Source organism: Mirounga angustirostris, unplaced genomic scaffold, assembly GCF_029215605.1.
Source record: "Mirounga angustirostris isolate CCGP_5_RB_7025 unplaced genomic scaffold, mMirAng1.0.hap1 SCAF_10, whole genome shotgun sequence".
Lineage (NCBI taxonomy): Eukaryota > Metazoa > Chordata > Mammalia > Carnivora > Phocidae > Mirounga > Mirounga angustirostris.
The window spans coordinates 109,123,800-109,151,074 of record NW_026991718.1 but is presented as its reverse complement, the minus strand read 5'-3'; the positions used below and the strand labels follow the sequence as shown (position 1 = coordinate 109,151,074).

At 42.7% G+C, this 27,275-nt stretch overlaps 1 protein-coding gene across 3 annotated transcripts in view; it reads right to left on the bottom strand.

Moving 5' to 3' along the window:
* The window catches only part of DNAAF9 (dynein axonemal assembly factor 9), a 136,641-nt gene that overhangs the window by 63,604 nt on the left and 45,762 nt on the right, over positions 1–27,275 (bottom strand). For 2 of the 3 annotated variants that reach the window (XM_064572882.1, XM_045885487.3), the window contains exons 8-20: positions 26,421–26,519; positions 22,874–22,929; positions 18,774–18,909; positions 14,658–14,739; positions 13,634–13,670; positions 10,170–10,257; positions 8,861–8,937; positions 7,085–7,129; positions 6,655–6,700; positions 3,944–4,055; positions 3,322–3,392; positions 2,137–2,187; positions 1,488–1,575 (exon numbers count right to left, since the gene is read on the bottom strand). In XM_064572882.1, coding sequence (XP_064428952.1) covers positions 1,488–1,575; positions 2,137–2,187; positions 3,322–3,392; positions 3,944–4,055; positions 6,655–6,700; positions 7,085–7,129; positions 8,861–8,937; positions 10,170–10,257; positions 13,634–13,670; positions 14,658–14,739; positions 18,774–18,909; positions 22,874–22,929; positions 26,421–26,519 — 988 coding nt within the window. The remainder of the gene's footprint in view (positions 1–1,487; positions 1,576–2,136; positions 2,188–3,321; positions 3,393–3,943; positions 4,056–6,654; positions 6,701–7,084; positions 7,130–8,860; positions 8,938–10,169; positions 10,258–13,633; positions 13,671–14,657; positions 14,740–18,773; positions 18,910–22,873; positions 22,930–26,420; positions 26,520–27,275) is intronic. The other variant, XM_064572881.1, reaches the window with a different exon arrangement.

The following is a 27,275-nucleotide window of genomic DNA, read 5'->3' as shown; positions in this document are numbered from 1 at the left end:
AATCCAGACCCTGGAGTTTGCCCAGCTGGATTTCAAAGCTACTTCAGGCTGATGACTCCTTTTTATTTTCCACCCCCCACCCCGTCCTTTCTGAAGATGAATGTCTATATTATTCTATGTCAGGGCCACCCTGGGTGTTGGGAGAGAGGGGGAGGTGACTTGTCTCATTAGTTTCACGGGGCCACACCTAGAGAAGACTTCTGTTCAGGAGTTGTACTTCATGGATTAAAAGCCAGAGCCTTATCTACATCTGATTTAGATGATCTTGACGATGAGATTTTGGATTTTTGAGCTAGTGGGATCTGGGACTTTGAACTGTTACCATAATGAGATGGGGCCCTTGGGAAGGGGTGATTATATTTTGCATGTGGGAGGGACATGAATGGGAGGCCAGAGGGTAGACCGTGGTGGGCAGAAATTCAAGATGGCTCCCATGACCTTCATCTTCTGATGTTACTCCTGTGTTCATGTAATGTTATATGGCAAAAGGAACATTATTTGAGTGGGCTTCCTCTAATCACAAGCAGTTCTTTATAAGCAGAGTTCTCTCTGGCTGGTATAGAAAAGGAATTAAGACAGATCCAAAGGGTAAGAGAGATTCAACAACACAAGGGAGGTTTCATTGCTGAGATGGGGGAGGGCTGTCACAGGGCAGGGACCTCTGGGAGAAGGAGCTAAGCATGGTCCTGGGTGACAGCTAGCAATAAGATGGGGACCTCAGTCCTACAATCAGAAAGAACTGAATTCTGCTGATAATCTAAATGAGTTTGGGAGTGAATTCTTCCCCAGAGTCTCCAGAAAAGAGCCTAGTCTGACTGACACCTTAACTTCAGAGAACCTAACATGAATCCAGCGAAGTCTACCTAGACTTCTGACTTACAGAACTGTGAAATAGTAAATGTGTGTTTTAAGCTACTAAATTTGTGGTAATTTGTTATACAGCAATAGAAAATGAATCCAGACTTGCTTAGGTCCACAAATTCTATTTCTGGACACGCTGCCGCTCCAGCCTATTCTGAGAACAATCCTCAGGCGGCAAGAAGAGGACCAGACTGTGGTTCTGGGGCCATCCCTTCCTAGCACAAGTTTCTTCATCTGCAAAATGGATGGATAAAAGGAGAAAAGCCATAAGAAAACACTTCTACACCAACAAGTCTTTTCAAATATCAGATGCATTACTAATCACAACATCCATGCCAATACTTGCAAAGAGGGATCCAGACACAGTTGAGAATAGAAAAGTAATAGCCAGGGGCGCCTGGGTGGCTCAGATGGTTTAAGTGTCTGCCTTCGGCTCAGGTCCTGATCCCGGGGTCCTGGGATCGAGCCCCACGTCGGGCTCCTGGCTCAGCGGGGAGCCTGCTTCTCCCTCTCCCTCTGTCTCGCTCCCTGCTCATGCTCTCTCTCTCTCTCTCTCTCTCTGTGTCTCAAATAATAAATAAAATCTTTAAAAAAAAAAAAGAAAAGAAAAGTAATAGCTGGCTCACCTTCCTCAGGCCAAGAATGTGGATTGCTGGAATAAAGATATGCTCCTTCTCCTCCTGTTAGAAAAGTACCCAGGAAACAGGCATCCCCCTTTAAAAACAATCACAAAGAGCAGACAATTTACAGCATAAATTTTCACAGAATCAAAAGTCCTGCCCGTTTGTCTGTCTACAAAAGCTGCTTAGTCAGCCTCACATAGACCCAACTTCTTCCATGCCTTTGGCAGCCTAGCTCTTTGTCATGTTACAGGCACTTTTAACTTGTAAGGTCCTCTCGGAGTCCAGGCACCAAAGCCTGCTATGCTTGTTCATCTCGCAGTGGATTTCCAGCAACTGGAAGCAGCTCTTCTTGGCCTAAAGCCTTGACCTCTCAGTTCTATATGTCTAGGCCAATCTGAGATCTGCTTAATAGTACTGGGAGATTAAAAAAAACATCAAAAGGCCAAAATGGCAGAACAAATCCCTCTGTGTACCCCATTAAATGGTTATTTCTAAAGCTCTGCTGGGAGGGGAAGAATGCAAACAGGAATTGAGACAAAGAGGAACATATTCTTCAGATTAGCCCTAAAATGAAATATTCTAGTTATCTTCATAAACTGTTTACATTTCATTTTGATACAATGTTAACACTGAGGATAAGAAGGCTGCTTACCTTCACTGCTTGCTGGGTTTTCTCAGATAATTTTACTTCATTATCTTCTACCTGTGTCCAAAAGGAATACAAGTGTTCAGTTTCCTACTTCAAGGGCAAAACTCTCCTAGGTCTCTCCCATGTTCAACATTTCCAGGAGACTGGGCAGTCCCTCCACCAAATCCTGTGTTCTGAGGCCCTGATGGCTGGCAGAGCCGGGCTGGCTACTGGTCATCAAGGCTCAGAGCCCAAGGCCCTGGTGGGCTCTCTCTCTCCCTGGGACCTGAGGTCCAGCTAAATGAGCCTACAAGATGTGGAAATGATGTATTAGTCTCCACTTACATTTCACTTCAGAGAATCCTTTGTAAGGATAAAGGGAAGAGAACATATTAATGTGTTCTCATTTATATGTATTCATGTTAGAGGATGATTCTTGTTCTTCTCTATTCACATCAGAATTATAGAAACAGGGGCGCCTGGGTGGCTCAGTCGTTAAGCGTCTGCCTTACATCTCCCAGGGTCCTGGGATAGAGCCCTGCATCGGGCTCCCTGCTCCACGGGAAGCCTGCTTCTCCCTCTCTCACTCCCCCTGTTTGTGTTCCCTCTCTCGCTATGTCTCTCTGTCAAATAAATAAAAATCTTTAAAAAAAAAGAAAAAAAAAAGAATTATAGAAACAGAATATAAAGATTTTAAAATAGGTACTTAGACCATTATTAGACTCATTGCTATCATACTTTGTGTCCCAAGGCACGAGAGTTTTAGACCAACTCCCACAGATGAAGATGGAACCCTTCTATGCGTAGAAAGACTGCTGTAAATACTCAGCAGCAACCATTCTGACCAGAGAAGGGAGCCACATGATCTACTCCTCACTATCTGTGTGACTCTGGACAGGTTGGTCAATTTCTAAGCCTTAGTGTCCTCATCTGTAAAATGAACGTTTAATTTCTTCCTTTCATAATTTAACAGGGACCCAAATCACTTAGTTCACTTCTTTTGGCACTTTCCCAAGTTTAGGAGAGAGTTAAAGAAACTAGATTCATTTGTATAAAGAAAAAGAGCTGAGATAAAAACTTCCATTCCTGAACAGTAGTTAGTTTAGGAGCTGACATCCCACCAGGGACCCAATGAAGAGGCTCTTCCTCAAATATTCTTCCTGATTTCTCCACATTTAAGTCCACTTACACCGGATGAATGACACTAACCAGCCAGGAGCAGAATCTGGGTATGGCGGCTGTCAGGACTATGAAGCTGGTTTCTGTGGTAACAGTGCCATCTGCAGGAAGACCACAGACATGCCAGTTACTGCCCACTACCGGAGCCCACCTTGTAGGCCCCCAAACTAACACCCCTTCCTTTCTCAGGAGCGATGGCTCCTCTTAGTAGTATACAAAATCTTGTGCCCTCAGAAATTGAAAACTTCCTCATCTGGGAACAGGGAGACTAGTGAGGGGAGGGAGGAAGGTTTCCCCACGTGATTAACTCTATTATTTTTTTTACAACTAGAAACACTCATTTAAATGGAGAGTCCTGGGAATTAATCCTTTTTATCTATATTTTTAATTTTTATCAAGGTAGTACAAGGGTGAAAAAAAGGATCTAATTATTATTTCAAATTGCTTCTTCCTGACTACCAGTGAGGCTGTACATATTCTCATATACATATGTGTGTGTGTGTGTGTGTGAAGATAATGTTATAATTAATAACATATTATATATTATGATTTATGTATACATAAAAACTATGAAACTATATCTATAACTTATTTTGCCAAAACAAACAAAACAACTCAAGTTTTGCTTTCTAAAGACCTTATAAACACTTACCCTTTTCTTTAACCAAGATCTGAGACGTCAAAAAGGATTCTGAGAAGACCACAGACCCTAAGCACCCCCTTCCTCCCAATAAGTCAGGAATGTCATATACAGTCATACAAGCCTGTATCAAATGAGAAAACAGAGTTAGGCCAGTTGTCAGTCTTAAACTTCCAAGGAGAGACCCTTAAGAAACAGACCACAAAATACTGCTCTAAGGCACATTTTGACAGAATACTCCAGAGTTTCTAAGGAAAACTCAAGTTATTCTGAACTACATCTCAGGACCAGGGAGAGGACTTCAGCATCACCCACGCTTCCCTGCAACTGCTTCTGCATCACTTGGGCCACAGGAGTATTTTTATGTTTCTATAAATTCCCTCAAATTGCTTATCTTTCCTAAGATAACAGCCTTCCTTCCTAATTGTGATGAGGCCCTGGCTTCTCAGAGTTGGAGGTGTTTCTTCCAGGCTTTGTACACTCATATACTCTTCGCATCCTGGCACATGCACATGCTCACCAACTCCTTCTTTGGTTTGGGCTCAAGTTCTGAACAAGTCTGGGAAGGCGGTCATTCATTCATTACACATCTTCATTGATATTTCTGGATACATGTCAATACCTACAAATGCTTCTTTCAGTACCAAGAAAATTGAAAGAAAACTATTTAAGCTTTTATGGCAAGACAAATAAAAAGAGAGGCTTCAGTAGGCTGGAAAAAAAAACTGGAGCAACACAGAAAGAGCTCTCGAATGGCTGATAAACAAGCCCTAATTTACGTTAAAACTAAAGAAAACAGAACAATTTTGGGGGAAAATCTAGCAGAAGAAACGCAGAAAATGGTATAAGCCAGAGCCAGGGTCTGGAATGACTGAAGATCTGGTGAGGGACATGGGATGAGTAGCACAATGAGCCTTCTCAGGTCCTGTCTCCTCCTGGCCTGATGTTGCTGAATGGCCAGGTGCAGAGTTCCTGAAACAGAGCCCATTTTCATACACTGTTATCCTAGGCTGGGACCCCTGTTCTAGGCTCAGGACAGAGACAAAAGACATAGGGCTCTTGAAGAAATTGCTAGATTCCCAAATACAAAAGGAAGGCAGAAGAGTTGAGAAAAAAACACAGTTAAAGCCAAAGTGGTTAATTTCTCATGTTGTCATGAAAAAAGGATGTACAAAAGTGACAGGTAGGCTTTTATATTTTAGTTAACTTTCTGATTAAGCCTCACAACTGGGAGTTTTTTTTTTTCTAAATCTGCTTCAAAGAATTTTTAACATGTGAAGACACAAAACCTTCCTGGGTTGCATGGTCTCTCTTAATTGACAGTGGGAACCCTGCTTTGGTTTCCAGATCAAACAGGAAGACAATCCAGTGGGTTATACCCAATACTTTACTTTTATACTAGGCTTCTAATATTGAGGAAGAGGAGAGAGAAAATTAAAAGGCAGAACTTCATCTCTACTTGGAAAGGAGGACAGGATTTGGACAGAAAACAACAACTTTCTCTCTCTTCTTTCCTATTTCATTAGTGGCTGCTGAATGCATACTTAACACAATAGTGTGATTCCACTGGACTCCTGATTACCTTCTATTGTGCAAAGGACCTTCCAGAGCACTGCAGAGGAATCTAAATAGAGCAATCAGGGCTTACGGTCTGGCAAGGAGATAAAGTACTATCACCTATTATCAGAAAGCACCTCCTAGGATCTTGATGATGTCAGAATAAAGTCTCTTAGTTCTAAATGAGCATCAACACAAAATGCTGACAGATACAGGGAGCAGACACATTATAAAGAGAGAAATTACTCACAACCTTAAAAAGTTACTCTTGTTGTACTACTCTGTAGATGAGATAACACTATTGCTTTTCCACTGGTGATGGCGGTGGGCACGCATTTGCACTGAGTCATCCACACCTGCACACCAAGTTCCTGGTTACCAAAAGCTCACTGGAATTAAGACTCAGGCAGTAGCCACAGAACAGACCAAGGTGTAATCTGTGCCCACATATACTGCAACCAGCATCTTGGCTGGATAGCTACCATCCTCTCATGCATTGCTTGCCAATCTTCTGCACATCAGGATGCACTGGGCTAAATGGAGAACTTGGCTTGTGACCAGGAGCAACTGGTCTAGAAACTCTGCTCCCCCAGGCCATGCCAGCCAGCCCACCTAGGGACCAATATTTCTGCATCTCTAAACCATGCCCCTGTCCCATCAGGGTGCCTCCAGCAACTGGGTTGGAAAGTTCTGCTCTGACTACCCACTTCACTGGAGACTTAGGCCCCCAGTTTTTTAATTTATTTTCACAGACCCCTGTTAAGGGCATCAACTCAGGCCCTGGAACACAGAGAATCCACTGAAAACTCATCAGTCTGTGTTGAGGCAGGCTTGTCCTAAGCTCACATTTCCACATGAGGTCAGAGCAGTCTCAGTCACTTGGAGGAAGCCTTCCTAACCTTAGGAAGAAGTGTCTCTCCCAACCCCCAGATAAGACTCTGGGCCCTAGGAAGCTGAGGCACGGGATATGATGTGGGCCTGGTACAGCTGCCTGGGCACCCTCAAAATCACAGGCTCACCACAGCTGCAGCTGAAACCCTCCTGAGAAGAGACCAGTTTTCTCAGGGACAGACTGCCCAAGACTCCCACCTACTCCTGTCTCACCCCTTGCAGATGTCCCTCTATAGGCCACTCCCTGCCAGCTGACTTGTAACAGCTCTGCTTACCGTCTTCACGAAGTATAAGCTATCTTCACTGTCCAGAGGCATAATCCTGGAAGAGGAAGAGACAGGAGAAACACATATTACATTTACAATGCTCTCTTTTCTCAACTTGGCAGCAGCAACCCACAGACCCAGATTTCTTTAAGGGCTTTTCAAAGCACTGGGTTACATGTATGCAGATTTAGTACATAGGCCACTGGAAGGAATAAGGTCCACCATTTACTCCCATGCCTCAGTCTTTCAGTGGGAAGCACTCAGGGTATAGGGTCTCAGCTGAGTATAGCCAGTCCCAGGCCCAATCCTGGCATGATGTCATTGCCACGTGTAGAACTCTAAGAAGACCACCCACATCAGCAGTTACAAGATAGCCTATCTTCTCTTTTTCTTCCTAAAACTTGCCCCAAATGAGCATGCATGACAAACACACACTTACCTTCCCTGATTATTCACAGCATGGATATGAAAAGCCGTCTTGGAGCTGTAGACCCACAACAAAATAAAAAGTCAGTCTGTTCTTGCTAACCATACCGCTGGCCACCCCCCAGACACCTGCTGCTGTACTGCACCTGTGCTCAGCCCTCATGGCACATGTGCCAAGTGCAGGGCCAGCGCCTGACTCCAGTCACAGCTCTGCCTCTGTGCAGATTCTCATGGCTGGCTTGACACAGCAGGAGAGAACCATGTGCCAGAATTGTTGTTTACTGCAGACTGGGAAGACCCTCTACTGGCCCATGGCCCCCTGCCCCACAGCTGGGACATATTGTCCCGATCCTCCTTTTCTTTACTACCTTTGGGTCAAGCTGCCATCCGCGCTCAGAGCCCAAATAGAGGCCAAGTCTTGTGTTCCTCTCAGGAGATGATTTGCTAATCTGATGTAGTGTGAGGATACTCAGTGAAGTGACCTTGTGGAGAGAAGGGAGGGGGGCTCCAGATGGGAGGGCTGGCCCTGGGAGATGCTCCTCCCATTGCCTGGTATTCTTTTCTTGTTCCTTCCTCCAGCTAGAGAGGTATGCCCAGGCCTAAAAGGCTTTGGGATGGAAAGGTGGCCTGCCCTGGAAAGGCTGAGTGGCCTACACAAAGCTCTGGAAGAGAGGAGGAAGGGAATGACAATGCCCGCCATGTCCATGGTGACAGAAGACCCCCATGTGACAGCAGCTAACATTTATACGCTTAGTCACTCTGCATGATGGGAAGACAAGGAAACAGATGTAGAGAGCTCCTTGTCTTGCCCGAAGTCACACAGCTGGAAAGCAAAGGAGCTTCCTCAAACTCAGGTCTGTCAGGAATAGACAGTCCAGGCCAGAGCAAGGCCTTAAGGAAACAAATTTCTTCTCTCCCTCTCCTCTCATGGCCAGAGCTACAAGATCCAGAAGACCCAGAGGAAAGAGGCCTGAAGGCTTGCACCAAAAAGATCTGGCTCTTTCCTCCACTCCTGGAGCTGCAGCAATAGAATTCTTGTTAGATCAACTGACTGACTTACCTTTTTCAATGTTCTTTCTTACTATCCAGGGCTGTAGATGTAAGAGAACATGGGGCATGGAGCTGAGGCACCACAGGGCACATCCCGTAAGTGTTCTAAAAAAATTCCCCAAAAAACTGCACCTAGTGGTCCTCATACAGGACAGGTGGAGGGTTAGGTGGACTGGGTTCATGAAAGTTTAGCTATGGACACAGACCACACAGAGGGCCCCTGTGATGTGCCAGATGTAGTATGATGGTTGGACTGCCAGCAAGTCTGATTCCCAGAGCGTCTAGCCCCTGAGACAAGGCCAGGCTCCGGGTGTCTATTACCTGAGAGGCATCGGAGGCCCAGCGCCAGGCTCTCCTAAGCAGGGACTGTCTCTATGTGGCCAGGGACCCTGACCCTAACAAACTTCACCCCTCATGTCCCTGCTTCACCTTTCTAACCTCTAAACCTGGGTCCTTCAGGTCTCTGATGTTTCTGCCATTGATCTGCCTCCCATTCTGGCATCAGGAAATGTGTCTGACTCTTTCTCTTACAGTTCCTCCATCTTTGGCTGCTTGTCCTCTCAAAGCCCTGATCATGAATGTTTCTCTTTCAGATATCCCCTTATTTTACTGGAAAATTTCTCAGAGGGAAGATGGAATATCAAATACAAGACAGAAAAGGGTCTTTATAAAAAAAAAAATTAAAAATAATTCCTTATAGAAAATAGCAGCCATTGCTTCCATTGCTTCCATTGCTTACCGTAGGGCTGCCTTAAACTGCATCAACTCAAAGGAATCTAACCCAGATCCCAGGGTCTGCTCAGCTACCTCTTTTGCCTGCAAAAGCAATGACAAAACAGAAACAATTAGCTTTCACAGCAGGAAAGAGTACACATCACTGATAGGAAGCACTCTTCTAACATTTGGCCAGGAGAACACTGTGCCCCTCCCCCCTACACAACTGCTTTGTATACATCAATAGATCAAAGTGAAAACATTGTGTTAAGGGAAACAGGTGCCTGCTTTCTTTGGGCTGGGTTCACAAGAAACACTTCATTCAGGCAGGTGGGCATTGGAACCTGATCTGCCGGGAACCGTAACCAGCAGGGATGATGCCATTGTGAGGTCTGGAAAAGGGTTTCCTCCCCTCTCCCTTGGCCCTGGGGGAGGGACTACTGCCCTTGGAGTTTCTGCCAGATGCTAAGAATATTAGAATACCTACATTTACAAAAGATCAGTTAAAAAAGAAAAGTGTGGGAACTGATATTGTATAAGCCTTCAGCTAAAGGGCTGAGAAATCCCAAGTTGTACCCAGGATTCAAGTTCAGTGAGGAGGGGAGATGGCCGGGAGCTGGTGACTACGGCTACAGTCTCTCTGGTATCTACATCATACACAACCTTTCCAATGTCAAATGGCTTCTTTCAGGAAAGGTCCTATTGGCATTGGGAGGCATCAAGCCGACTCTTCTCCTCTCCTTACTGGGTCAGATATAGGAATCCAACTCAGCAGGGCAGGTTAACCGCAAAACAGCAAGGAAGAGAACGGTCAGAGAACGAGAACACATGTGCTTGTCTAGGAAAGGCAAGTCAGTTTTTCTAATTTTTAGTTGTTTTTTTTTTTTAAACATTATAGGAAATCACACTATGTAGCTCAAGACAAACTTACCTAACTTTATTAAATTCACAGTAGAAAAATCTATATTTTTCTTTATTTTTTAACTTTAAAAAAGCTTTTTAAAAAGCTAGTAAAATAAATAAATAAATGAATATAAATTAAAAAAAAAAAGCTAGTAAGTAAAACAGTATGCTACAGAATGATTTTTCTTTAACACAACCGGATATCTACAAAGAATTGCTGATTAGCAGTCATTCCTAGGACAAGGGCAGTTCAGTTATAGGCAGCAGAAGCTCGGCACTCTCCAGGCACCTCTTTGTCTGGTGTCAGCTCCACTTAGGGCCAAACTTGCACAAAACTGACTACTACCAGGTGTCCAAAGCCAAAACAGACGGATAGGACGGTTTACACTGAAATTACTACTAAGGAAAGAGAAACGTGGTGTTTAAATTACCTTTGTTAGACTGGAAGTTTTAGCATAACATGCAATGCCCGCCAAAACAGCCTGTATAACAGCAGCGTACACCTGGGACAAGAGCCTACTTTAGAACAAAAGACAGGGGTTAACTATGGCATCACAAGGTTTCAACAAAAGCTGCACGCACATAAATGACATTCCCTAAGGAACTGATTTTTAAAAAGAATGAGAAAAGTGCAAAAACGGAACTCATTGATTTCTAAACCTTTTATAAAGATTGATTTATTTATTATTTCAAAGAGAGAAAAAGTGTGTGCGTTCACGGGGGAGTGTGGGGAGGGGCAAAGGGAGAGAGACAGAATCTCAAGCTGACTCCCTGCTGGGCATGGAGCCTGACTCAGGGCTTGATCCCAGGACCCTGAGATCATCACCTGAGCCGAAACCAAGAGTTGGATGCTTAACCAACTGAGCCACCCAGGCACTGCTGATTTCTAAACCTTTTAAAAGCCATGTGCCCCACGTGATTTATACTTTGCTCCTTTTTTTTTTAAGTTTTGTAGAGCTTTTTGAAAAAATATATTTATTTTTTCGTTTTAGAGAGAGAGAGAGAGAATGAGTAGGGGGAGGGGCAGTGGGAGAGGGAGAGAGAGAATCTCTGCATTGAGTGCAGAGCCTGATGTGGGACTTGATCTCATGACCCTGAGATCATGACCTGAGCTGAAACCAAGAGTGAGACTCTTAACCAACTGTGCCATCCAGGTATCCCTATACTTTGCTCTTATAAAACTATCATAAGAAAAGCCAGCTCTGCTCAGAAGACCAACCCTCCTTGTTTGTGATCCAACAGAAGAGAACTCTGTAGGCTACTTAGCCCCTCTATGTCAGGAGCCTGAATCCCTTCAGTGTCTTGGTACAGAGTTTCTGCTTTTTCGGGACCAACCACACCACACCTTCATGTCATCTCCTCCCAGGCTTACTAAGGGCAGGCTGCTACTGGAACCTCAGGGTGGGAGACCTCAGGAGCAAAGGAGATTACCTCAGAGGAGAAGAGAGCTCCACTTAAATTACCAGCTGCACACCACTTTCCAAGCAGCTTACCTCAACAAGAGAATAGAGTGTGTTTCTGAGGGCAAACATTCCCTTCCTAAAGCTCCTTGCTCGCCAATCCTGCCCTTTCTCTTAGACTTCTCACTTCCCAAAGTGATTATAAGAAGGTTTCTTCCTTCGCCAGACTGGGACTGTTATGAAGGTCCCTAGAAAATCCAAAATCCAACACTGGTTCCCCTTAAGCAGAAATTTTCAATCTCAGCATTTTGGGTCAGATAATTCTTTGTCCAGGGGTCTGTCCTGTGCACTACAGGATGTTCAGCAACACCCCTGGCCTCTATCCATTAGATGCCAATTACCCCCAGTTGGGATAACAAAAATGTCTCCAGACATTGTCAAAGGTCCCTGGAGGTGGGGCTGGAGGAAGAACTGTCCTTGGTTGAGAATCACTACTTTAGGGGAGAGAGATCTGGGATCTTATCAGGATAATTACAGAGAAAAGGGGTTCATCCACAAGGCCCTGAAAGGCAGGGAAGGTGCCTAGCAAGAAACTGATAAAGACTTGCCTAAGAATATGTCTATTTTTATTCCTCAGAATCTTGTAACAAGTAAAGGAAGGTGACCGGAGTTGAAAAGCAGGAAGGAATCCAGAAATGATCTGGTCTAACTCTCTCATCTTACAGGAGAAGCAAGTAGGGCCTCTAGAGGTGGAATAAACCGTCCAAGGCACAGAAAATGAATGGCAGGCTTGACTTCAGGTCTGCTGTCAGGCTGGTGCTTTTCTACTGTGCCATGTCACACTGCCAATTCCTTTAATTTCCTCCTTGGCTCCCGCACCACACCTCTACATTTTAGGTAAGAGATCTGAGTTGGGTAGAAGAAAAAAAGACAGAAAAAGTATACATAACAAAATGACAGCTCCAAGGATCAACATATCCTGAAGATTGCTGGCTAGGCCACAACAGAGGGGTAGGTCTTGGTAGGAAGGGGCCTGGCAGGGACACTGACAATGAGCATGGCCACTTCCAAGTAAGACCAGAATCCTCCACACCTTGACACCAACACCAAAGACATATAAAGATGCCCCTCCTCCTTTCCTCACCCAGCTTGACTCAGACATCACTCAGTACCAGCAATGTTTTGGCCTCCCCACTGCTTGGCCTTCTCCTATACAACCCCTTAGACACCAGCTGAATGCAAAGCCGCCTGGCTATGGACTCGTAAAATGGCCTGAATGGGAGGCAAGAGACTCATGCCTGGATGGCGCTGCTGTTGCCCTCACTAGGACTCCTTCAGGCCCGAGTTCCACCAGCTCTGTGATTCAGCAAGTCTCTGCGTGGAGGCCCAAGCACTGGTCAATACTAGTCCCTGAAGCAGGGCACCAGTGAATTTGGATTAGGAGAAATGCCTAAGGGTTGAGAATGAAGATCCGGGCTGAGCACAGTTGGCACAGAAGTACCAGCAGGGAAAGGGGCGCCTGGGTGGTGCAGTCAGTTAAGCATCCGGCTTTTGATTTTGGCTCAGGTCATCATCTCAGGGTCATGAGATCGAGCCCCATACTGGGCTCCATGCTGGGTGTGGAGCCTGCTTAAGATTCTCTCTCTCCTTCTCCCTCTCCCTCTGCCCCTCCCCACACCACTCACGTGTGTGCACTCTTACTCTCTCTTAAAAAAAAAAAGTACCACCAGCAGGTACAAAGCAGGACTATATATACCCATACTCATATGAGAATGTGGTCGACTTGTTAAAGGGTAGAAAACCCACACACTAAAAAACTGCATACACATTAATTACAGCTATACCAAACCTAAATGTATAATTTTTAAAAACCCAGAAAGATACACTGAACTTGGACTTCTAGCCTCCAGAATTGTGAGAAAATAAATTTCTGCTGTTTAAATGACCCAGTCTGTGATATTTTGTTATCGTAGCCCAAGCAGACTAACATAAACATTAATGAGTTTATTTCTTATCTTTGGTTCCCTGTTATATGTGGGGGAGCGAAGTCAACACTAGGACCTTTTTAAAGTTGCACAGCCTGAGTTCAGATCCTAGCTCTATTCCCTAAGCCTAAGAATCAAATCCAGAGGAAACACTGCTCAGACCAGAAGGGGTTTCCCATAGATTCTCACAATGTGTTTCAGGATGTTTTATTTTTGGGAAAGCCCCTGATAAAAAAAATGTATTATGTAGAAGACATAGTAAGAGGAATCACACCATTAAAATGGATGGGTTTGCAGGCAGGAAGTCTCTGAATTCTGGAAAGAAGAGCACATGGCAAAGCTGGCAGGACTCCAAGCTGAGAGACAGGGGCTAGGAAACCATGGCTCTGCTCACCGCTTCACCCAAATGTCCTACCCACTGCTGATCTCAGAGGAGTTAGACGGGACAGCCACGATATCTGAGTAACTCAACTTTGAGAAAGAAAATATAAAATAGAAATGAAGACTTACATTTGTTCAGTTTTCTTGGGCAGCTTATTCTCATCACCTGTGAAAGAGGACCATGAATTAAGTGTGACAAGATCACGGGTCATGCAAACACTTCACGAGGAGGCTAGAATTTCTTAATTCGAAGGAGATGTCAAGAACTACATTTTTTTTTCCTTTTGGGTTAAATACAGTACAATCACAACAGCTTTTCCCAGTATCCTCCTAGACCTTCACTCCTGACACTGATTTTAACAACCCACTCAGCATCACCTCTAAACACCAGAGAAGACATGGGGAATCTTAGGCTCTGGAATATTTTTGCCTTTATTTTTAATTTTTTAAATTTATCACGTATAATTAAGTAGGCTCAGTTCTGACTCTTTTATCATCTCCTTAATTAGCTGACCCTTAATTATCATGCTTCTTTCAGAGTTTTCCGGCTTATACAGCAACACCCTGGTGAAAACCTGGTTTCTGCTGTACTCTGCTCTGTGGACCAGTGCTGAGATCCTCATTCATTCTAGAGGTTCTTCTCTAGGTCTCTTTGGATGTCTGCAACTTCTGATTACCCCAGCAAGAAGGGCAGCCCCAGCGGGCCTCACCTTTCTGGATGGCCCTGCAGCATGGAGCACTTGCTCCTGGGAATGTTCCCAGTTCATAGGTACCCTTCGACCACGGCCCTGCTTCACCAGAACAGCAGGCGCCTGGCTGACTCATCCAAACTCTCACTATAGCCCATATCTCCTGCTATCCCCAATTGGGACTTACTCATCTTTGCCTTCCCTCTAACACTGAGCACACAGTCTCACACATGGTTAGACTATATACATGTTGAGCTGATAATTACTCCTCCTGAAATACATTCTTTGAGAAATGTGTTAGGTGCATCAACTCTCCATCTGGAATCAGAGAGGGAGTGGGAGGCCTTTACAAAGTGGATATCATGAGCTTCTGAGGAAAGCAGTAAATTATGAGTCCATTTCTAGTTCATAGGAGAAATTATTCATTAGGGAAGCTGATGAGATGACAACAGACAGGGACTTACCCAAGTAAGGAACGTGAGTAGCTCCAAAAAAGTAGGTTCTTGAACAAGCAAGGGGTCCCTTTGGTGAGACGCACTGTACTACCTAGATGTCAGAAAAAAAAGTAAAAAAGGAGCAGGGATTTAGGTGTATACTGCTGAAAAATGAAAATTATATAGTTAATGGAAATCAACTTTATCTCACCAGCAGCTGATTTATTATTTTTTAAAGGCACGGGGGAAAGATCACCTTTAATTGTTTTTCCAGAAGTATTTTGTGTTGTGTGTGTTTTTAAAGATTTTGAGAGAGAGAAAGTGAGAGAGAGAGAGAGAGCGCGCACAGTAGGGGGAAAGGCAGGCAGAGGGAGAGGAAGAAGCAAGTTCCTGGCGGAGCCACCCAGGTGCCCCTTAATGTTGTGTTTTTAACCTTGGCTATATTGTGAGGTTGCTGCTGGGTCAGCACATGATGTTAATGAATTCACAACTTAGAAGGAAAAGAGGAAATGTGCTTGGGTTTTGATTGTCATTAATAGTCCAGAACTTTCACAGTGAGGACCTTGCCCGACATGACAGGGAGATGTGTGGGGGGCAGCTATAAATTCAGGAAAGGAGGGTGTGCCCCAGGTCCATACCTTCATTTGTATTTCATCTCTGTACATAGGCCTTGGAGAAGAGACTTAAAAATTCTTATTCTTTGGGGCGCCTGGGTGGCTCAGTTAGTTAAGCAGCTGCCTTCGGCTCAGGTCATGATCTTAGGGTCCTGGGATTGAGCCCCACATCAGGCTCCCCATTAAGTTGGGGAGTCTGCTTCTCCCTCTCCCTCTGCCTCTCTCCCCCTTTGTGCTCTCTCACTTGCGTGCTTTCTTTCAAATAAATAAAATCTTTAAAAAAGATAAAATAAAAATTCTTCTTCTTCTTCCCTGTTTAGTTTATTTATACAAAGATGGATACAGATGTCCTTTTCTTTTGAAAATCCAGCATATCATCAGGGTTCCCAGGATATCAGTTATAAAACACAAAAATGCTACCATAAGAACTAAAGCAAAAGAAGTTAGTGCAATATATTAAAAAAATAGCTAAATGTGACACAAATATTCATTCTACTCCAATCTTTAAGGAAGTCACAAGAGAATCCATGGCATTTTTCTGTAATATTGTGAACACTGTGAATCCAAGTTAAAGATATGTAATAAGGACTTGTTAGGAATACTCTATAATTCACCATAGTGAATATGATCAATATTGCCACAACCCTAAATAAAAACGCATGTACATATTTCTATTTGCTGGTTAATAGGCATATTTTCACAATAAAACATGTTTCTTAGATTTCCAAATTTCCCCTAATTGAAAGTTTCTTTTAAAGGTGCCATTTGTTTCAAACCTGCTTCCTTAGATCATATCCTAAATCTGTATAAGCATAGATTAACATCTAACTTATTGGCACTTACATTAAAAGAAATTGGTACAACAGAATTTACCAATATAATGTATAACTGTTCAGATAATCTGGATTTGCATGTTTTACATGTCACCTATTAATCTGTAAATTATTCACAAATGGCACAGAAATGGAGAGGGTAAGTATGTTACATTGAAAAAGAGATGAGTGAAGACGAAAGATCATGATCTAGGACACCCCCACCCTACCCCAGAACCAGATCTCAGGTAAGTTCCTTGACTTCATTAAGTTTCATGTTTATTAAATAAAGATCCCCAATTATTATAGAAAGTTGTATATATAAAAAATTGTATAAAGAATTTGCTAAATTAAAAAAAATAGAGTTTTAGGTTGACGGAAAGAAGTTAAACCCATCGATGTGTGGGGGCCCCTCTAAGGCTGTATTCTCCAGGAGTTTCTCACTCTCACTCTAATCCATATTCAGCCTCCAGGAATTCATCAAAATTATTATTTAAGTGTGGCTTCTGTTCCAGGTAAGCAGACACTGGCTGTGATTCCCTGGATTCAACCCGTCTCTCTAGATCTTGGAGTAGGTTTGCCTTGAGACTTCAGTTCTTTGATGAGTCCAAGAGAAGTTATTGATTTTCAGTTTTTCAATTTTTTCTTTTAAAGATTTTATTTATTTGACAGAGAGAGACACAGTGAGAGAGGGAACACAAGCAGGGGGAGTGGGAGAGGGAGAAGCAGGCTTCCCGCCGAGCAGGGAGCCCCATGTGGGGCTCGATCCCAGGACCCTGGGATCATGACCTGAGCTGAAGGCAGACATTCAACGACTGAGCCACCCAGGTGCCCCTCAATTTTTCTCTTGTAAGGATGTGAGAGATGATTTCCAAGCTCTGTGCATGTTATGCTGAGAGTGGAAGTCTGCCCTGGATGTTACTTACATCCTGCACTTCAGCAGACCTCCTTTGACACTGCTTCCATGGGTGAACAGGGGAGCATGCTGCTTTGTTACTGCCAGGCAGGAGTGTAACTCCAGGTTCCCACACAGCCTCTACTGACACCCAGTGTGTGTGCGCGTGCCCGTGCTCCTTGTTCCCACACAGCCTCTACTGACACCCAGTGTGAGACCGTGTGTGTGTGTGTATGTGCGCATGCACGTGCTCCTTGTTACTGCTGGGCAAGAACAGGAGTTCAGATTCCCCAGTCTGCTTCCGCTGATGCCACCATGGCTTGGGAGAGTGATTGACACAATGGGTAGGGGGCAGCCTTGTTATGGCTGAGTGGTGGTGAAAGTCCTGACTCCACTAGACTCCAATTATACTACCCCAAGGAAGAACACCTTGTTATTGCTGGGTAGGGGTGGACGTCCAGGCTCCCTGTATTTTCCATCGATACTGCAGGGGGAAGGAGGGTTCACTGGGGCCCAGTGGGGATGAAAGTCATGGCTCCCTAGTGGGCCTTCTCTAACATTAATCCTAACAGGGGTCAGGGTAAGGCAATGGCAAAGGCAAGGTAGACGCTAGGCTCTTCACTCAGCCCTTATTGGTAGGGGTAATGGAGAGGCAGTTTTTTTCTGAGGGGTTTGGCTGCAGTAGAACAGCTGTTGTCTAAAAGTTTTCTGTCTTGCTAGGCTGTCCCCTTCCTAGTCCTTCTGCCAGAGACAGCAGGCTTTTCATATCTGTGCCTATTGGCATTTCTGCGTTGTCAGCTTCTCCAGTATCCAGTCTGGGATATACAGGCAAAAAGGAACCCCAGAAAACTCAGTGCCATTTTGTCCCTTTGGTCCTAAGCTCCTCAGCCAGCCTGCCTTCTTCTACCTTCCAGAGTCTTCCCATGTTTGTTTTACATATAATGTCCAGGGTTTTTAGTTGTACTCAGTAGAAGGAATTGGAAAAAGTATGTCTACTCCATCTTCCCAGAAGCAGAAATCAGTTTTAACATATACAGTCAATACATAAGATTACACAAAGAACCCCATGTCATTTGGCATTTCCTGTGTATTCCCAGGGTGCTCTGGGGGGTTAAAATGAGGCCTTTACAGGGTAGTAATATCCTGACAGCATATCCATCCATTCAAGTAGCCCTATATTCCTGGCCAGCTTAGAGTCAGAGAGATGTAGTCCATGAGAGATTCAGTCCAGAGAGATTTAGGTCTCATGTTCTCTAATCAAAACTAGCAAATAGTACCTACCTCCCCAGCTTTCCTGATTGTCAGGAACATTTTGAAAATACTTAAACTTCCACAGCCTTTTACAATCACTAGAGTCTCATATTTCAGTCTAATGTTTCCTTTAAAAGAATGTAGCAGACAATTTACCACCAAATCCAAAAGTCTTCTCCCTGGCACCCTCAATAAAAGAACAGTGATCCTCAAAGTTTATGTCCTGAAATGTAACAGTGAAGATGTATCAAACCTAGTAGGCTTGGAATGAGTCTATTTGCAAGCTAATTTAAAATTCTTATTCTACTGACCATATTACTTACTACAAATTAAAGAGTTTGGTTTGAGAAAATATTTTTTTAAGCTTTTTCCTTCAAATATTTAAAAATTAACTATGATGTTTTCAAATTACACCTAGTACTTATATAAAAATACAGTTTGCAATCACTTCTTTCACTCCAAAACAACTTCAAGTTCAAGATTAAATCAATACACAAACTAGAAAGGTTCCCCTTATCCTCCCCTCCTCCCTATTTAATAAAACCAATTAAGCACCAGGTATCAAGCCACTCACCATGTGTTTGGCAAAGCTCCCATTGGGACCAGTGCTGCGTACCAGATGCCCTTCAGAAGGGAAGTTAAAGTTGCCAGCGTTCAGATTTTCTCGTGTGGAGTGATTACCAAAGAGAACGAATGGCTGCCTATTAGGGCTGGAGTGGCAAACCAAAAATGTGGTTAGAAAAGAGTCCTAGCTAGGGCAACTTCCCAGTGAGTGGGCTCCTTGGGGTTTTCAGAGTGGGTTTTCGGTCCTGCTTAGGGTTTTCAGTCCTGCAGTCTGAGCAATGTGGTCAATCCAGTCCCCCTAACACTCCTTGCTTGCTGCGAAGTTATGCCAGATGTCTCTGACTCCTCCTACTGACCCACAGGGATCTTTAGGGACATAACTAAATTCAAGCCAGGTTTATATTTTCAGCTTGTTCTACTTCTTAAGGAGAAAGTTCCGTAGGTCTGCTGTCCATGATACAGAGATGGAGCAAGGTTCCAGTTTCATACAACAGCATTTTAATAGAAATAGAAATTTTAAAGGATGACAGTTGTGATACTCAGACTATAGGCAGACAACAGAGGCATTAACCATTCCAGACTAGCTTTTAGGATGGGAGGAGGAGAGTAGGTTTGCAAATATCTCACTACCACACTCACCTGCCCTGCATACATCTCTTTCTTTTGTCTCCTCTCTTGGTTAGACTTGTCTGTTTATTTTAGCTTTTTGCTGTCACTTTCTGCTCACTTCTCAGCCCACTTCAGTTGACCCCTTAGTCATTTTACTCCAATTACTCTTGCAAAAGTCACCTAGTGACTTTCACACAGCAAATAACAAATCCAATGGATAGGCTTCAACCTGCCCTTCCTTGGTCTTTCAGAAGCACCTGACACCCTCTCCCTGTAAGAGCTGTTGCATCTCAGTTTCCCGTCAGCCATTCTCTTCCTCTATCTGCCTCTGAATATTCCTAGGGTTTTACTTTCAGCTGTCTGCCTCTCCTCTCCTCTTTCATGATCTACCCCCGTTCCCCTTCCAGTTCTTGCAGTAAATAAACGGCATCATCATCCATCCAGGGACTGCACCAGACCTGAGACGCTTCCTTAGGCCTCCTTGACTTCTCCTGCCCCTTACCTTCTAAATCCAATCAACCACCCAAGTTTCACTTCTATTTGTCTATTTCCCTCAATCCACATGGTCACAAGCCTCGTCCACGTTGCCATCATTTCTTTCCCAGACGATTGCAATGCTTCCTCACTGTGATCCTGCTTCCACTCCTGCTCTCCTATAATCTATTCTCCACGGTTCAGAGCGGACAACCTTTCATACATGGAAAGCCTTTAATGCCTTTATGTTATTTTCAGGAGAAGGACTGAATTCTTTCATATGGCCAAAGACTTGCATGGTCTGGCCTGGCCAACTTCTTTGGCTCCATGGAAGGCTACTCTCCCCCAACTTTTATATTCCACCAAACCCATCTTCTTTTATGTTCCTTATGCTCTCATCTCAGGATGCTTTTCTCCCTTAATCATCTTTTTTTTTAAAAAGAATTTATTTTTAAGTAATCTCTACATCCAGTATGGGTTTGAACCCAAAACCCTGAGATGAAGAATTGCACATTTCACAGAGTGAGCCAACCAGGCACTCATCTTATATCTTTTTTTTTTTTTAAGAGTTTATTTATTTATTTGAGACAGAGAGAATGAGAGACAAAGAGCATGAGAGGGAGGAGGGTCAGAGGGAGAAGCAGACTCCCTGCCGAGCAGGGAGCCCGATGCGGGACTCGATCCCGGGACTCCAGGATCATGACCTGAGCCGAAGGCAGCCACCTAACCAACTGAGCCACCCAGGCGCCCCTCATCTTATTATCTCTACTCATCATTCAAATCTCCCCTCAGAGAAGACCAGGCTCTCCAGCTATGGTCTTCACAATGCCTTGTTCTTTTCTCCTTCATGGCACCAGAGTTTGTAACTATATTATTCTGTGAGGTTGCTTGATTAATGTCTTATTTCTCTACCACACTATACACTCCACAAGGGCAGAGAACCATGACTGTTGTTTATTTATTTATTTATTTAAAATTTATTTTTTTTAAAAGATTTTTTATTTATTTATTTGAGAGAGAGAGAATGAGAGACAGAGAGCACGAGCAGGAAGAGGGTCAGAGGGAGAAGCAGACCCCCCGCTGAGCAGGGAGCTCGATGTGGGACTCGATCCTGGGACTCCAGGATCATGACCTGAGCCGAAGGCAGTCGCTTAACCAACTGAGCCACCCAGGCGCCCTATTTATTTATTTATTTAAAGTAATCTCTATGCCCAACATGGGGCTCAAACTATGACCCTGGGATCAAGAGTCAAATACTCTTCTGACTGAGCCAGCTGGGCACCCCCCGTGATTGGTTTTTTAATCATGTATCTCTTGCTTAGTATGTCATATGTTCTCAACAAATACTACCTAAAGGATATTTTTATTTTATTTATTTATTTATTTATTTATTTATTTATTTATTTTTAAAAGATTTTTTAAATTTATTTATTTGACAGAGAGAGACACAGCGAGAGAGGGAACACAAGCAGGGGGAGTGGGAGAGGGAGAAGCAGGCTCTCCGCTGAGCAGGGAACCCGATGCGGGACTCAATCCCAGGACCCTGGGATCATGACCTGAGCCGAAGGCAGACGCTTAACGACTGAGCCACCCAGGCGCCCCATTTTTAAAAGATAGCTTCTGCTATGGACTGAAAAACTGTTTGTGTCCCCAGAGAATTCATATGCTAAAATCCTAACCCCCAAAGTGATGGTATTAGGAGGCAGGGCCTTTGGGAGGTGATTAAGTCATTAGGGCAGATCCCACATGAATGGGATTATAAAAAAGGCTCTTATAAAAGAGGCTCCTGAGAGATCCCTTGCCCTTTCTGCTAGGTAAGGTTATAGTGAAATGACTGCTATCCAAGAGGAAGTGGGCCCTCATCAGACATAAGATGGGATAATGCCATGATCTTGGACTTCCCAGCCTCCAGAACTTTGGGAAATAAATGTTTTTTGTTTATAAGCCACTCAGTTTATGGTATTTTTGTCACGGCAGCTAGAACAGATTAAGACAGTTCCCTTTACCCCTACCCTTTCCTTAAATTGCCCTTAGTGTATGTCATGTGGAAAATTCTTTACATTTCTTGTATTATTCTTAAAAATACCTCCTTAAGCTTCAGGCAAATAGGGACTCTTAAACGTAAACATGACTCTGATTTTTCTTCTGAAGCTTAATTCAAGGTAAATGACCCTAAGTCCCAGCCCTGGCAATTTGTCTCACTTCAGACTGAATTGGAATTAGGGAAGAAAAGAGAGGAAAGAACTACTCTCATCTATCCATCAGGGGAACCAACCAAGCGGGGGCCCTCCCGATTACCATGACAAGAGAGGTGCTAAAGGAAACACCTCAAGAAAACAAATGCAGCAACCCTGATGCTCCCTTCTGGAGCCCATCTTCCTGGAGCTGGACTTTTAATGTCTGAGCCCTTTGACTCCCCACAAGATGCTGTTGAACCCTGCCTAGCCCTTGGACATTCTGCTTCCTAGCTTTCCTGGGGGTAGGGATGGAATGTAAAAATCTTTAGATTTCAGCAAGGTACAATTTTTTAAAAGCTAGTTTACTATAAAACTGTATTTAAAAAAAATATATGTATAGGGGTGCCTGGGTGGCTCAATCAATTAAGCATCTGCCTTTGGCTCAGGCCATGCTCTCAGCGCCCTGGGATCAAGCCCCGCATCGCATTGGGCCCTGCATCGCATTGGGCCCTGCATCGCATTGGGCCCCGCATCAGGCTCCCTGCTCAGTGGGGAGCACTGCTTCTCACTCTCCCTCTGCCTCTATCCCCCACTTGTGTGCTGTCACTCTCTCTCAAGTAAATTAAAAAAAAAAAAAATATATATATATATATATATATATATATGTATATAAATACAAAAGCAGTAAATGGACAATTTTTCAGGGTATGAATTTCTTACCCTGTGATGACTAAGTCAATTTATATTTTCCTGACTCTACCTTCTGGACTTAGATGCTCCCTCACAACTACCCCCCTCCTCAATCCCATTTTCTCTATTACCATTCACCTTTCTTCCCCAAGAAACTTACCTGTTTTCAGTTATATGGCTGGAGATCATTCCATGACTGAAGTAACTTCTGAATGGCTAAAAAAGAAGCCAATATTGTATAAATTAAGATCATAATTTTATAAAACAATCACAAAAACCCCTCATATATGTACATATGTGTGTATGTAGGTGTGTGTGTGTGTGAGAGAGAGATGTTTATAGATTATTATAAGAACACGGAAGGACATATGTGGTAGAAAGCAACATGAATTTTGGGGATAGGTAGCAAACGAAAAAATAGCAAAAGAAATAAAGACAAAAGGCTGCAAAAGAAAAAGGAAAGTAAAGAAAAGAAATTCTTGTTAAGTTTTATAATTTTTAATTACTGAAAGAAAATTGGACTAATCATCATCTATGGTCCAAGCACTAATCATGTAGGAATTTTTCCCTTCTATTAAAAATTTGTTTTTCTACATTTCTAATAAAGGAATATATATTAATTATAACACACTGATTTATTTTTATAGTTGTTTTTTTATTTATTTATTTGAGAGAGCGAGAGAGAGCACACACAAGAGCAGGGGGAGAGGCAAAGGGAGAGAGAGAAGCAGACTCACTGCTGAGCAGGGAGCCCGATGCGGGGCTTGATCCCAGGACCCTGAAATGATGACCTGAGCCGAAGGCAGCCGCTCAACTGAATGAGCCACCCAGTCACCCCCTAACATACTAATTTAAAATCAGCACTGAGAAAGAATCCACAGAACTTAGAAGTACACCGAAAGAAGTTTCCCAGGAAACCACAGAAGTACTTCTCAGCCTTGGTGTGTATAGTACTAGGCTAAATACTAACCTAAAATTGATGCAGGGGCTATGTCAAAAGGGTTCAAAATTCCAAAGAGCAATTTTAATCCATCTAAATAACATCTACTGTTCTCCCCCCACCCTGATTATGTACGTAATATATGCTTATTTTAGAATTTAATAAAAGCCATCTACAATCTCTAATAACTATTAACATTCTGGTATATTTTCTTCCTATTTTTTTTCTATGGTACATCCATAGTATATGATTGTACCAAAGCCTATTAAATAGTCCTCTATTCTTAGAAATTGCTACTAACTCTCTTATATTATGAATAATACTGTAATAAACATCTTTTCATAAATTTTATTTGCAGCTCTAATTATTTCCTTAAAGCAGATCTGGAAATGAAATTACAGGGTAAAAAGGCAGAATTTATTAAATTATAAAAAAAAAAAAGAAAGAAAAGTGGTATCTCATTACTGTTTTATTATACATTCCTTTGATTTCTAATGAAGTAGAGTATTTCAGATATATTCAATGGCCATCTGGATTCCCTTTGGTAATTAACTGTTTACTTACATCCTCTGGATGTTTATCAATTGGAGTTTTGGTGTTCACAGATCTTACTCCACACAATGGAGTACTATGAATCATAACAAAGGATGAGGAAAATCTCAATGAACGGACTTGGAGAAAGTTCGAGGATATATTCTTTTTTTTTTTTTAAGATTTTATTTATTTAACAGAGAGAGACACAGTGAGAGAGGGAACACAAGCAGGGGGAGTAGGAGAGGGAGAAGCAGACTCCCCGCTGAGCAGGGAGCCCAATGCGGGGCTCGATCCCAGGACCCTGGGATCATGACCTGAGCCGAAGGCAGATGCTTAACAACTGAGCCACCCAGGCACCCCTCGAGGATATATTCTTGTTGAGGGAAAAAAGCAAAGTGGAAATGACTCATGTATCTTGCTCTTCAATGAAAGAAACAAGAGAAAATACACATGTATCTGCTTATTTGTGCAAAAGAAAAAAGATAAATCAGAAATGAGATTTGTTACCTATTAGTAGTGGAGTAAGTAGAAAATGGTGAAGAAAGGGAGGGAATGAGAAGGGGGTATAGGAATGAAGGAGTGACATACGTTTCACAGAATATACCGTTTCGAGTTATCTTTCACTCTTGGAACCACAGTAATGAGAGAAGAAAAAAGAATCCAGAAAACTGAAAAGGGCATCAGTGAGATGTGGAACTACTTCAAGTGGCCCAATAACAGAGGTAATTACAATCTCTGAGAAAAGGGTGGACAGAAAAAATATCTGAATAATGGCCAAAAACTTTCCAAACTTGATGAAAACTATAAATCTGCAGATCCAAGAAGCTTAACCAAAGCCAAGCACAAGAAATATGAAGAAATACTCAAAAGTAGTAATAAAAGAGAAAATCTTAAAAGCTGCTAGGGGGAAAAAAAAAAAAGACTAGCTACATACAGAGGAACAAAGATAAAGAATAAATACTAAGATGAACATTAAAGATAAAAAGGAGATGGGGCACCTGGGTGGCTCAGTCGTTAAGTGTTTACCTTCGGCTCAGGTCATGATCCTGGGGTCCTGGGATCAAGTCCCACATTGGGCTCCCTGCTCGGCGGGAAACCTGCTTCTCCCTCTCCCACCCCCCCTGCTTGTGTTCCCTCTCTCACTGTCTCTCTCTCTGTCAAATAAATAAATCTTAAAAGAAAAAAAGATAGGAGAACATCACAAACAATGCAAGGGAGAAGACAGTGGAACAGCATCTTCCAGGTACTGAAAGGAAAAAACTATCAATCAAGAATTCTATACATGGCAAAAATGTCTTTCAAAAATGAAGGTGAAATAAAGATATTTTTTCAGACATATGGAAGCTGGAAGAACTCATCATCAGAAGATTTGCACCATGAAAAATATTAATGGACACTCTTCAGGGAGAAGGAAATCACACTAAATGGAAATCTGGATCTACACAAAGGAATGAAGAGCATCGAGAACAGTAACTACATGCACAAATACATAAAATTTTTAAAGTTATTTAATTATTTTTAAAAAGGATTAAAACAAGATTAAAAAGAGAATTAAAAAAGGAAATTGACTGCTCAAATGAAAATAATAGCAATGTATTAGTGGGGTTTATAACATGTAAAGGTGAAATGCATGACAACAAAGATCAACACCAACTCCAAAGTCAGGAGTCAGTGCAGCACAGGAGAGCTGAGGACTGGCCGTGCAAGCCCAAGGTAGACTCAAGTGTAAGCTCAAGATTGTTCTTCTGATCCTCCCAGCTGACTAACTTTGGGGACTGTCCTATGCTCTGGTTCTTGATTTAGATACCTTAGTTTACTCACAGAGTGAGTCTTACACTGAATCTAGTAACTTCACCATTGTTTACCTGGAAAGAAAGCTTACCTAGAGGTTCGACTGAGGAAAGGAGTGCTACTCACATGTGGAGAATTATTTCTAGGCCTATTAACTAGTGCCCAGAATTCCTTGCTGACAGAGGTATCACCACACTCTAAAATGAGTATCTTTCTTGTATAGAAGCTGGCACAGAAAAACAAAGAACAACTTCTTTATAGAGGTTCATAGATTGGCATGGGGGCTAAAAACTTCTTTACAGCACACAACAAAGCTTAAGAAAATAATAACCGAAACATATTAGGATTGGTAGTTTTGTATTCTGAAAAAATTAACAAAACTAAAACAGAAACAATAAATAAGTTAATCAATTTTTTTCTCTTTGACCCTTTCCTTACATACCTCACCCGCCTGAGATTCAGAAAGTTCCAGCAGGAAAGGAATTTCTGTATCAAAATTAGCAAAGAAGCTAGTCCACTGATGTTCAAAAGCCACCAAATCCTAGAAGAAAATGAAAAGGATAATGCATTTGGTCATACTGAGAGGTACTTTAGAAAACCAGAATCATGAAACTGCATCAGATATCAAAATACCAGACCATTTAAATATATTTTAAAAGTTAATAGCAAACTACAAATACATGTTATCACATAGATGAACCTCAAAAACCTACAGATACACGTCATCACATAGATGAACCTCAAAAACAAACGAAAGAGGCCAGATATAAATGACTACCTGGTGTATGCTTCATTTATATAAAATATCCAGAAAAGGCAAATCTATAGAGACAGAAAGTAGATTAGTGGTTTGAATAGGCCAGGTAGGAATAGAGATTGACTACAAGTTAATACAAGGGAATCTGGGGGGTTGATGAAAATGTTCTAAAATTGTGGTGATGGTTGTACAATTGTAAATTTCACTAAAAATTACTGAATTGTACACTTAAAATGGGTAAATTTTATGGTATATAAATTATATTCTAATAAAGTTATTTAAAAAGAGGATACTAATGTTTACCTAGTGCCTTACATCAGCAATCTTTATTGGAGAGAGGGACCTATTTATGAGGCACCTAAAAGATGGTACACCCAGGGACAAAAGGTGGTCACATCAGTGAAGCTTTGTTTAAAGACAAGTCAGGGGCGCCTGGGTGGCTCAGTTGGTTAAGCGACTGCCTTCGGCTCAGGTCATGATCCTGGAGTCCCGGGATCGAGTCCCGCATCGAGTCCCGCATTGGGCTCCCTGCTCGGCAGG